Source organism: Pieris rapae, chromosome 9 (assembly GCF_905147795.1).
Source record: "Pieris rapae chromosome 9, ilPieRapa1.1, whole genome shotgun sequence".
In the NCBI taxonomy this organism is placed as follows: Eukaryota; Metazoa; Arthropoda; class Insecta; order Lepidoptera; family Pieridae; genus Pieris; species Pieris rapae.
The window spans coordinates 8085989-8099035 of NC_059517.1; the positions used below are offsets into that span (position 1 = coordinate 8085989).

The following is a 13047-nucleotide window of genomic DNA, read 5'->3' on the forward strand; positions in this document are numbered from 1 at the left end:
TACTCAGATTATTATTTTTTCATTTATTTTCATAATATTCTTTTCTTTTTCCTATGGGTTTCATCCTACTATTATTTTTGTTCACTTTTTATTATTTTTAATGGCTTCGTCTATCCTGGTCTAAATTTTAAATTCTAATTTTAAAACCCAAAAAAGAAAATCTCGCTTTGGTCTTTGATTCGATTCTTCTTGATTGGACGGCAGCGCTAGAAAAAATCTGCTTTTTAAATTGGATCGTAACAACATTGATCTACAATTACTACGTGTATCAAATGTCCTGTTAAAATCTTTGGTAGAAGAGCTTGCCCAACTGTGGTACTAGATTGGATATTTATGGCGTGCTTTATGACTGTCAATAAATTATAGATTTGTGTGTTGTTTGTTAAATTACTATACTTATATCTTTCATAATTGTTGTTTCTTAGTAAGGATTTTCTTCGTAGGGTTCGGTTATTGGGATGCAGATAGGATATCGATCGACTGTCACGGTCTGATTGTTTTCAATCTGAGATTGTGGATTAATTTTTGGGTTTGGGCGTAAGAGAATTGCCCTACAAGAGGTCAATGTCCTTAAATAGATTCTCTCTAGACTTACAGCAACTCAGTCAGGCTTTCTATCTTGAAACAACAAAAAGTCCACTTCAGCTATTCAGAATTTATCGCTAAATTTGTCAACGTGAATTGCATTTAATTAAAACGATAACGCAAATCGGTATTCTACAAACTTAAAAAACTGTATTTCCATTCATTTACATTAAAAGCCCTTTGAAATTCAATTCCTCATTAGTGCGCTTTCAGGCATCTTTTGATGGTATCAAATGGCGCATAAGTCTTTCACTAAACAGATTGTAGGAACACGGAATACTTAAACAAACTACACGTAAAGAACTTTCATCGTCCGGAACGATAAAGAATGGATAGTCTTATTTTTTGCTTCAAGTCTAACCTAACAATGACATGACCCAAAAGCATGTGTTTCATGGATTTTGTAGATATCTAACTAGGCTTTATAATCATAATATTGTCGATGTTTCGCAATCATACCTTTACCTCTATCGAACATTGAACCTAAAGATTCAGTAACTTCACAACTTTTGTATTTCATCGTTTCCATATTTATGGCTTCACTTTTTTCATAAATCATTCTAGGTATTAGTGAAACGGCAATAAATTCCGTTAGTTTTATAGTTGTTTACGATTAGATAGACGCGGTGTAGGAATTGTTTTTATATAATAATTATTTTAGGAGGCATTATCAACCACTTTTCTCAAAGGCTCAATCGCATACCTCTCATTGTTAAGGCAGCGTTTGTAAGAAACGCTATCGTTAGCAAAGTTACTTTGCAAATTCGATTACCACTGCCGACACTCACAGATATAGAGGTGGCTTTCCATTGGTAAATAATTTTTAAAATTGAAAAAACTCTATTTACTATCAATATAGTGTACTTTTGGCACATAATAAACAGAACATGAGAATGACGCTAAATAGAAAAAAACTTTCTAACTGAATGAAATAAGAATATTTTGATTGCCCACTAATAGTCTCTATAGATTGTAGCCTGTATTACTTTAATTATCAAGTAATTAGTTGTCAAGTCAAGTCAATCAATAACCTCGTAGGAATTATAGCCACAAAATGGTACATGACATATTTATAAAATTACAAAAGTGAAAAAAACTGTATATAAAGCGCCTATAAATCCATGTAGAACATACATCATTGAAACCCACAACTCGTAAATATAGCGGCCACGATTGGACGTTTTTATCGTAACCGAGGTAACTTTATTCAGTTGAATCGTTCCTCTTTGAATTGGAGTATGTTAAATGAATTTTTTACGGATAATTTTGGTTAGATAACTTAGGTTTTTGCAAAGTTTAATTAATTAACGCATCTTATCTAACCTAATCAAGCCTTGTTAGTGAATGATGTTTTGAAATGTAGATAGATCTGTCTCTAATTCGTTTCCCATGTCTAAATGTGGTGTAGTAAAATCTGGCGGGTATAACTCTTTCTCTCTTCTTCTTACTCGATGGGGCACTTGTAATTAATTGTAAATAATTTTAATAAAAATTTAATTTGCTTGTAAATATTAGATCAGCGGAAGATTGGTAATGATCATGAATTCAAAGATGTGTAACGCCTATAAAAGTAGTATTAGAAATTTATTGAAAATAAATCTAATAAGAATCCAGCTAATAAAAAAGGTGAGCGAAGTTACAAAAGCGTAAATTCTCCAGCGAATACCGTCTTTTTAATCAATGTAAGTACAAAGGCAACTCAATTACATTTCTAGTGCGCACTTTCCCCATTTTCGTTTCTTTTTCCGGGAAAATAAATACACGATAATACACTACGGTATTATTTAGTTTGACTAAATATATAGGGGACATTTTTTGTTTGGGACTGGTTCCAGAATTGTTTAAAGATTGGCTTAGAGACTTGGAGAAACTAATCGTGGTGGGTAACACAGAAGGCAAAAGATCTCGTCTCCGTCCACCAACCAAGTGGGTCAATTGAAAGACTTCAAAAAAAATACACTATCATAAGATGTTTCCTTGCTGACTATGGCACTCAGACATGAGCTGCGATTGATGAAAATAATCACAAATTCACTAACCCTAATCTGCAGTTATTATTATTGTAGAGCTAAATTACCATTAAAATATATTGTTACGAAGACGGGTTGACTGCAATGTTTCTAGATTTTTCCACAAGATCGGAACCTAGAAGCTAGACTGAGCACTCTAGAATGCCGTACTACAAGGACGGAGCTATGTTGCGAAGGAGACGAAGAGTACGAACGTTCTAGAATTGTGCAATCGCTATTCGCTACTCAGTAGCAATCCTGCCTAGAGAATTCTGGAATATCGTTGAAGATTATTCCCAGGAATATATAAGCGATCCGAAACACGACCGATTAGTTCAGTTTTGAATGTGATATCAAAAGATAAGCAACGAAGAGATAAAGTTCGTGCAATTAACGTAATTAGTGACAGTATTTTGTGTATGTGTATTTAGTAAATTTTTGCGAGAAATTTCAACTAATTTGTGTTTTCAAATTTCCTATTGATTTAATTGAAAACAAACCCTTGAAGTAATATAATAAATCCGGCATCCTTTTTTAGTATTTCTAACCTAACTTTCTATAAATGTTAATAATTTTAATTCAACCAAATTTACGTAATAAATTCCTACTCAATCAGTAACTGGAACATAAAAACATTTATTTAAACGAAAAAAGGCAAGGCATTAGCTTGCAATACTTTAAAGATAATGTTCCCATTCTAAGCGTAGTAAAAATGCGATTGGAATACAACTAAAATGTACGATATTGTCGCATAAAAATCCTTTCCGCCAAGCATTTATCCGCGATAAATAAAAAGGAAATCGCCGGAGCTTTCAACAGCTTTTATGAAACGCCTGCGGAAATGGCCAGTAAAGATGTGGAAACTGTATTTATTGAGAGAATTATTAACAACTACCTTTCGCCTGCGGCTTTCAGTGCGGTTTCGTCGAGACATTATAAAAGTGAAAAACTCAAGTAATTTGTGAATACTTTAGCTGGCAGGCAAAGGCCGGCAGGTCAGTTTTATAACAACTTTAGAATTATTGGCCTTGTGATTTTTATTGTATTGTTACAACGGTGGTGTATAAGATTATAACATTTATTGTATGCTTACAGTTATTTTAGAATTGCAAAGTTTATGATAATACCCCCATATACGTGTGTATCAATATACCCCAATGGTGATTATCATAAAGTTTATCGCACACACAGGAATAAGGAATAATTTAGAAGTGTATTTTGCTAATTTTTATTGTTACGAAGCATTTTCATATGCTTTAACAATAAAAATAAAAATGTGTTTAGTATAGTTATATAACAATAATATCTAATTTCACTTATGTAAGTTATTGGTGAAATAAAATATACATATAAATCATATTATGTTTTATTCAAATGTTTCTACATTTGAATAATACATTTAAATTTAAATGTACCACTGTCTTCGCAAATAAATGATTAATTTATTATTATTAAACTATAACAAGTAACACTAGCGCGAAAAAGCGTAAGAAGACAAATATATTATTTATGTTTCCATCACTCTAAAGCTAGAAATAGTATATTTGGAACAAAAAAGTTATCACTTTTTTATATTCGTTTATTATATGCATAGATTTAGGGGGAGAGGGTGAGACGAATACAATACTGGTGGTGCCAAAGAAACATAGAGGAAGCCTAGAAATACACATGGTAAATGGCTGACTGCAAGTATAAGCTGACGAATAAAATATAATTAAATATCATGATACAAATAATTAATAAACCGCAAATATACAAATAAAACGAGTCAGTACACAAATTGGTAATTAACCTTTAAATAATTTCGTCTTTATCAGATGTGAAATTATTTTATTTGGTATTCACGCCACCTGATAATTAGGCATTATGAACTCATCTGGGACTGTTATAACCACATTAATTGACACCAAATATTGGGCTAATTTCACGACTGAAATAATGGCGCGAAAACAAATGGTTACGCTTAAAATATATCATCTGTGCATTTCTGTTCTCTAGTGGCTTAGTTTCGACCACAGAATATTGTATTTGGCGATATATAAATTGATACGTTTATAATTGTCTATTGTTCGCTCTGTGGCTTAGAGAAATGTATCTATCCCTCTTGCAATATGGATAGGAAATCTACTTTTTACCCGTTATAGCTCACGAATTCATAAAAAATAGTTTGTTCACCCTATTTATTTGATTTAGTTTTTTTATAACCAAATGCAAATAGAACGCTCTTAAATCGGAAATAAAAAGAATATTTCACACAAAGTTGTTTACACTCATATTTATTAAAGAAAGAAAGAAACAAATAACTTTATTAGACACAAAATACATTAATTGTTTCTATAAAGTAGGGTAGAGTAGTATTAAAACACAAAGCCGTATAAGAATGATAATAACACAATAATCGCTATGCTATCCTTATACGATTATACATACATATAAATGGAGCAATATTCGTAAATACCGAAATCCTAAGGCTAAAAAATAATTAACACAAACCTTAAGTTTTTTAAATGAAATATATACCAACGTTTTGATCAATGACTTATTTTTGGTATTTATTGTTTATATTTTAAGAGTACTAATGTCGATTAATAACTTAGTTTTTTGTATATCACCTTGGTTACATGAGTATTTGTAATGTAACTGAGTAATTCTATAAATATGAAGTACCAGAATGCTCGCAGGTCGGTCTTTATAGAACTACGCTCTTTTCTTGAAGGACCCTATGTCGAATTGGTTAGAAAATATATCAGTAGGCAGCTGTCTCCACATAGTTGTGCTGTGCGGCAAAAACTTGGCTCATTACTTAGCGTCTAAGGGCGTTGATAATTCTACCTATATAAAACTATTTAGATAAAAATTGAAGTCTAGCCGATATATAAGTCTGCTAGATACATAGCAGTGATTTCAAGCTATTTCAATTTATTTATTCCTCAGGTTATTTAAACCCATGAACCGTGCTGGTACATAGCTGTCAAACTATCAGCAGACAGTCATTACCGCCGTAAAAACACTCAAAAGAACGAGTGCTTATGTACTTTAGCTAAGTATGTGCAAAAGTAACAATGCTTAGTGCGAGATGCTACACTAGACGTGTTACTTCCGTCTCCTTGACGGGTCCTAAGTTATAAGCTGTAGCGTTTTATTGATAAAATGATAATCAAAATATTTTCATGGTTCGCGCAGATACCACGTTCTGCATTTAATTGACGCACGAAGCCTTGTAAAATTGTTATTAAAAAATGGAGATTATTCAAAAGATTACCTGCTCAAGCAATTCAACTATTGTTTAATTACAAGGAAACGTACCCTTCTATTTATTAAAAAAAAAACATAATTTTAATATATGTTCAACTCGAAACATACTCAGACAAATAAAGGAAATTATCACGTGATTTAATACGTGTCTTCGCTGCTCTCAAATGTAAACACTAAATCATTTTAGATAACAGTGCAAAGATTTTGAGATTAGCACAGACACGATAAAAAATTTAATTCTCAAACGTATGTATAAAGTGCAACGAATATTAATTTATAACTGAACGCAACCGAAATTACGATTTGGTTATGCACCGTGTAGCTCTACGTACCTATAAAAAATGAATAGATTAGACAAGTTTCTCCCTTGGCCCAAAAAAACTGGCCCAAAAGTATTTTTCATTGAAGCCTTCTACGGTCGCTTCTAAAAGATTATTTTTGATCGACGACGACGTACAGGAAATCGACTAATGCATAAGTTTTGTTGTACTTTTTGAACAAAAATTTGTCAGTCTCCTGGTGTTAAGTGATGCGCAAGTACTTTGCTGGCTTTTTATGAATTAGTACGCTCTTTTCTTGTCGCTGCTCAGAACACTCATACATAGGTGGATACATAAAGAAATAAAGTTTTAATGTGACGACCACTTAAAGGCAAATAACACTTAAAAAATATATACCCAATCAACAAATCATAGAGACTAAATCAACGCAAGATTATATAATCCCCGCTCACTCCGTGCCACACACGTCTCTGTCAGCACTCATAACTTAAACCACAAGCCAAAGTGCAGACAGAGCGAGTGGTGTGCATGAACTTTTCAGTGCTTTCGACGTGAAATGTAAAGAAAAGAGTATTTTCCTTGTATGCCCGGTAGACATTACACTCATTGTTTGAAGACGGTGTAACTGAGTGTAACTGAGGTGTAAATGCCACGTTTGTTATGTCGATATTAGTCATTTTAAAGCCACTTCTGTCTCTTGCGCTGTGTAAATAAAATAAAAATATAACAGTGCCTCAAACTTCTGTATCTGTTTCATGATTATTTGTCTATGTAATAGGCAAGTAGGTGATCAACCTCCTATTCCTGACACACGCCGTGGACTTATGAGGGTCTAAGGCACACCGGTTTCGTCACGATCTTTAACCGAACGAGCGAGTGTTTAATACGAACACAAAACGAAAGTGCATTGGCGCACAGCCGCGGATCGAATCTACGACCTCAGCAATGAAGATCGCACGCTGACCACTAGCCAGGTTTGAGCTGTGGAAAAATGATGAGTGTGTTCGACGTTTTATTTTTATTTTTTTTTACCACCTTTTAAAAGAGGTGGGTCTCACGAGAGATGGCGCCCGGCTCGCCCATGAATATTGTAAGCAATAATATTATTGCCGCTGTAGTCGGGACGTATTGTCTCGCGAGATACGCAACACAAATGAGTTTAACTACTATTTTGTAAGAAACTAGTATAAAAAAAGAAATAAAGCGTAGATAACGTACGTAGTGTACGTGTGTGTACGTAACGTAGTGGAAAGCGTCCCTGGACACTAAGGCAGGGGACTTTTAAAAACTAAATTAGCCAGAAAACAAATAGACAAATCATAATGATAAAAGGTTATAAAAGATTTTAAGAAGATAAAATAAGAAAAAGAAAGTCAGTCATTGCGGAACTTTATGGAACCAGCTACGAGAAGAGGTATTTCTGAACATACCCCTTGATAGCCGTCAACGCACCCGTCACCCAAGCATCCTGGCGTTGGAGGGAAAAATGAAAACCTAGTAAAGAATTGAAAAACTTTATTTCCTTAAACTGACACAAGCAGTTAAAATTTTACTTAACAAAAAAAAATACGTGTGATAAATCAGACGGCAACTAATATTAATAATTGAACACCAAATAAATCTAATAACGTCATATTTGATGCGACAAGGCGCATTTTATTTTCTAGTCTAGACTGCTTGTGATAATGAGATACGTGGGATTGTATGACATTGCTTTAATGATATTCTTGAAGAGTAAAAATAATACACAGCTAAAAAACTACGTATTTTTTATTCATTATATATAACATACCACATCATACATAGTACTAAATCTACAACAGTTACAAACTCTTCCATCAAAAATGTATGACTATTTAAGTAAATAAGTGTAACAAGACATACTTTCATTCAAGATAGATTAGCTTGGAATAGCTTGTATCAGTTTCTTTGTTACTGCCGTATTTACATTCTGGATAGAGAATTCTTTTGTTAAAATTACGCTGATTTCTCGACCTATCGGCTATTGATCAGAATAAATACAATAACCGAAATGTAACGATTTAAATCACAGATTACATTAATTTCTAATAATGTACCCCAATGTTCGCGCGAAAATTACATTTTTGGTGAATTATTTTGTTATGCTTACATTATATTTCCCTTAATTAACGAGAAACTCAACACTTTATTTGAGAACAGCGGTTATTTGTTATTTAAATTGTGGTTTTATGCTTTTGGGATGAAACAATAGATGTTTTAAAAGGGTCAAATGAAAATGCCAGTGTAATTTAGGTTTTAGGACACGTTGAAAGAGATAATGTAAATACATTATTAAAACAATTGTTACAAGATTTAGAGATGTGACTTTTCCCGCGTGCTCCGAGTATGTAAGATATTTTTGATCTCAAACATTCATTAATAACATAAATATAGATTAAAAGCAATAAAAACTGAATGATATACATTTTTTAGGATGTAAAACTATGATTTCAGTCATAGAAATCTATTATTGAAGTTATACTTCTTTGGGCGCGATGGAGAAATATGATGAGAATGAATTTTTACGACGTGCGCGCACACCAACACCTAAATTCGACATCGTACAGTTATTAGTTATTACAGGTCTATGTGGTATGGAAATCGATAACTATGTTCCAGTTGTATATTCTAGTATTTTTATATTTAGAACACGTGTTTCGTAACATTACAATTAAACAGTGTAAATAAATAAGTATTATTTTGGTGTTTGACGATGAAAGTATTCACTAATAATTTTTTAATTTAAATAAAATATTTTTGATCGTTAGTCACTAATGCATTGTAGTTATTTTTTTTTCCATACGCCAAAGAAGTATAACTTTTGACGTGTGTACCTACTTATGTGTACAAACACTCTTTTTTTATTATCATTCCATGAAACGAACATGTTGCATAGAATGCTAATAAAATAATACATATTAAAAAGAGAAAAACAAAAACAATTTCCCCATAATTGATCTATCTTTATATACTAATTAGACAGAACATCATTATAATACCTAAGCCTGGCTAACATTAAATAGCAATCAAAGATGTAACTTGGAACGTAGTCTCTCTATTTATAGTTTTCTCTCTGTTTTGGTATAACCTTACCAAGTTTTTAGTTTTCGTTACATATTAATATTAAGATTTAATTTTTTTTATAATATCATTATTTTATTGTTTTGTATTGTAAATTAGGTTTCGCATTTTCACTTCTACACAATTATTTTATTTTCTTGAATGAGGGTTACAATGCTTGTGTAAAAACTGTAAAGAATATTTTTTAACTAATAATAAAATTGGTCACTCTAGTGAACTCAGCCAGACAAACTTCAGAAAATTTCGTGAGTAAACTCGTTTATAATAGATCAAGTAATTGTCATTTTGTCTGAGGAACACAAGCGAAATGCCCAACTGGGCCTTGGATTTCACTAGTTCTAACTAAATTCAGGATATATAAATAAGACTTATATAAACATAATTTTGAACCTTCGAAACATATGGCTCATTTTGTTCACTGTCTAGGTTAACTTAACTAATCAGTAACAGACGAGGTGTTGCAATTAATACAGTACGTATGGACCTTATATCTCTCTCTTTCTCCCACCCCAGCTGTTTTTATCGTTTAACCTAAATTACGTGCCTGTAAAAATGATTTAAACCTTAATGGGCGGATAGCAATCGTCAAAAGTCTCGAGTTTTTATGCTGACTATAAATCTCTCTTTAATGAAAATGGGTAACACACGTTAATATAAATCCTGCTTATCTTATGTGAAATATTTTGAATGAAATTTACAGTGCTAAAATTGTGACGGCCGTCATTTTGTGTGCTGTTTAAATTGATTGATTGTATAAAATCTTTTCTTACGTGGTATGCGCATAATATTATTTATCAAAAACAACGTAAAATTCTCTCTCAGTGCAAACCTAGTGCCTTGAGTCTTAATTACATTTATGATAAGAGTCGTCACCGCTTAAGAAATTAGCACTTCCTTTTTATATTAAACACGTCGTTAGTAACTCTAACTTAAAAATTAATATAAATAATTAAATTTTAATGTTAGTTATTAGGTATATTTTTATGTATTATGTTATTTAGATAGGTACTAAAATTAATTGCTTCTCGCACGTTGAATATTTAAACAACGGACGTTCTGACGTAAACGTCTTTATAAAGTTTAAAAACTATAATTATGATCCGTAGCCGCCACAGACGGTGAACTTTTTAAAGTTACTGGAACTCAGCCAACGATAAATCCTGTTGAGACACTTGCAAGTTTTATAAGTTTTAATAATGTTTTTAACAACATCTCAGATTATGTGATAAGATTCTACGAGATGGGACTCAAAGGAATAGCGTTAGCTATTGCGGAAGTTTTAGCTGAAAGACGTAATTTTTGAATTTAAAAACGTATATAGGAGCATAGTACTTCCTTACCTTACCGATAATTTAACCTTTAAAACATGCATATATATATATATTATGTATATGTCATTTTGCCGAATTGGACGGTTGACAGAACGGTGACGGCTGGCAGTACCCTACGGTTACATATTAAGTACAATCATTCAACAATTTACACATGAAACAGTGTTTATAATGTCAGCTAAATAATATATAGTTTAATCTGGAATATTAATTATACGCAATAAATAAATAGTACATTACTACGTAGTTTCATTTATCGACTTTTACCTAAATTATAAATCTTTAGATAAAAATCAAAGTACAATACTGTAGCAGATCAAAGTAACTTCATAATTTCGCACCTTTTTTAGTATATAGGCCGTCTACCGTTATCCTCTTTTTAGAGAAATTATTCTTTTTAATGACAAAAAATATATAATAATATGACTGCCATAGTCATGTCTCAGACTACATACTATATAATTTTGTCAATAACTGCGAATCCTACTTCTGAACCACTTACTTGGTCAGTGTCAACTTGTCAGTGTCAGTTCACACCAGATTCAAACTTCAGAGTTAGTACAATAACAAAAATAAACATTATTTTTAAAGTTAACAAATAATATTTTAAAATACAATGGTGTGTGAAAAATGTGAGAAGAAATTAGGTCGTGTTATTACTCCGGATCCTTGGAAAACCGGCGCTAGAAACACAGTTGAATCTGGTGGTAGAAAAGTTGGTGAAAATAAAGCATTAACTGCGAAAAAAGGAAGATATAATCCATATACTTCTAAGTTCCATGAATGCAAGTAAGTACTATCTTAAAATTAAAAAAAATTAAATGCATTAAGTATTGTTAACAATTAATCTTGTGGCATTTTAGGATATGTCGAACTAAAGTACACCAAGTTGGATCACACTATTGCCAAGCATGCGCATACAAAAAAGGAATTTGTGCTATGTGTGGAAAGAAAATATTAGAAACAGCCAACTATAGGCAAAGTTCAACATAGTGTTTATATCTCGTAGTTCTAAAATCTGACTTAAAACTTTCCTGACTAAACATAATTTTGTTACATTATGTAAGTATAAGTAGGAATAGCCTAATATTACAACTGTTATCAATAAAATATAGGTTAGTAATTTTGCTGTTTATCGGAATAAGCACAAATTGCTACTTAGTAAAACTTATACATAACAAAAATGTATGTATGTCAATTGTTAAAATAAATGAAATAATGTTTAATTTAAAAATTTATTATTTTGCAGTCATAAAAAGAGTATAATTTTGATTAAGAATTAGCAGTACTTGTTAGTTAAGCTGATTCTGCCATAAGTAACAAATGTTTTTAAACAATTTAAAAACATATTTTGTTTTTATAATTTTGGTAAGATTTAAAAAAAATTAACCAATTATTATGACATCATATTAACTGTATAAAGTATCTGAATACATTTGTATTATAACTGATTTAAATTCACAGTGCCTCATAAGTAACAAATAATAATATTATTTAATTTAAAGTTCACATTCTGAAATTATGTAAAGTGTAATTGTATATAGTGAATAAAATATATTTATAAAATTGTTTGTGTAACATTTAATAAGTTTTAAGCTCACTTTGACATACTTGATATCTTATACATGACATACAAAAATATGTTAAAAATGAAGTAAATTTTTGTGTTATAATGTATTTTATCTTTTATTTTATAAGGTTTATAAGTTTTCTTTCATAGAAGCACTAAAGTGGAATAGTTTAAATGAAAAATATGGCTCATTACTTAATTCTCTTGTTGACGTGAATGAAGAAAGAATGAAATCAATCAACAGAAAAATTCAGTTGGACAATATAGACTATGCTGGTCTCCTACGGAGTATACTGCATGAACAATCAGAAAATGTAGCTGTGGTTATTTTAAATGTATTTATGTTTTTATTTATTCTGGCTCTGATATGATAGGATAATACTAATAATTTATTTTATGATAGGATATTATTGTAGGAAAATGACACTGCACCAGATGAATCTCTTTCAGAAGTAACATCAAAAGAGAACTTAATTGAGCCTAAAAATCCTTTAAGATACAAAGACAGTTCAGATTCAGACTCCTTCTTCCATAAGGAACCAACAATTTATGGTCCGAATGATAGTATACCAATGGAAAATGCAAGAATTAGATGTGTCTATGCCTGCCGTAACGCATACAGAAGTGTGTGCAGAAGATTTAGAACCGAATGCACATCAAAAATGCGAAGATATTTCAGAAAGCAATGTCGTACTGCCTGTCAAAGAAGGTTTTGAAATAAAAATATAATGATTGAGTCTTTTGATATCTTTTGTTTATTTTAATCTTAATTTTTAAAACTGCTATTTATTTGTCTGCCTACCAGTATTTTTTTAATATAATTCTGAATCTGATATCTGAAAAAAAATATTATCGTTTGGAGCAAGAAGTTGTGGAACTTCTGTAGGTTGAAAACCTCAAAGTTAACATCTTTT

The 13047-nt window shown here is 31.4% G+C and overlaps 1 protein-coding gene across 3 annotated transcripts; it reads left to right on the forward strand.

The window, feature by feature from the left end:
• The first annotated feature begins 11082 nt into the window (after window positions 1-11082).
• On the forward strand, window positions 11083-12878 carry LOC111000732 (cysteine-rich PDZ-binding protein). Of its 3 annotated transcripts, XM_045629640.1 has the most exons (4): window positions 11083-11352; window positions 11427-11625; window positions 12262-12468; window positions 12537-12878. In XM_045629640.1, exons 1-2 carry the CDS (start codon window positions 11180-11182, stop codon window positions 11554-11556), a joined length of 303 nt encoding a protein of 100 aa, XP_045485596.1. In that variant the 5' UTR covers window positions 11083-11179; the 3' UTR covers window positions 11557-11625; window positions 12262-12468; window positions 12537-12878. The 3 variants fall into 3 exon arrangements, with proteins under 3 accessions (XP_045485596.1, XP_045485595.1, XP_045485597.1); XM_045629639.1 differs by having other exon boundaries at window positions 12262-12878; XM_045629641.1 differs by lacking the exon at window positions 12262-12468 and having other exon boundaries at window positions 12550-12878.
• Window positions 12879-13047: the final 169 nt, after the last annotated feature.

Excerpts from the sequence above, each read along its gene's own strand:
- LOC111000732 (XM_045629639.1), top strand. The coding sequence starts at position 11,180 with ATGGTGTGTGAAAAATGTGAGAAGAAATTAGGTCGTGTTATTACTCCG. Across the intron at positions 11,353-11,426 it reads TCTAAGTTCCATGAATGCAA|GATATGTCGAACTAAAGTAC; the intron begins GTAAGTACTATC and ends GTGGCATTTTAG.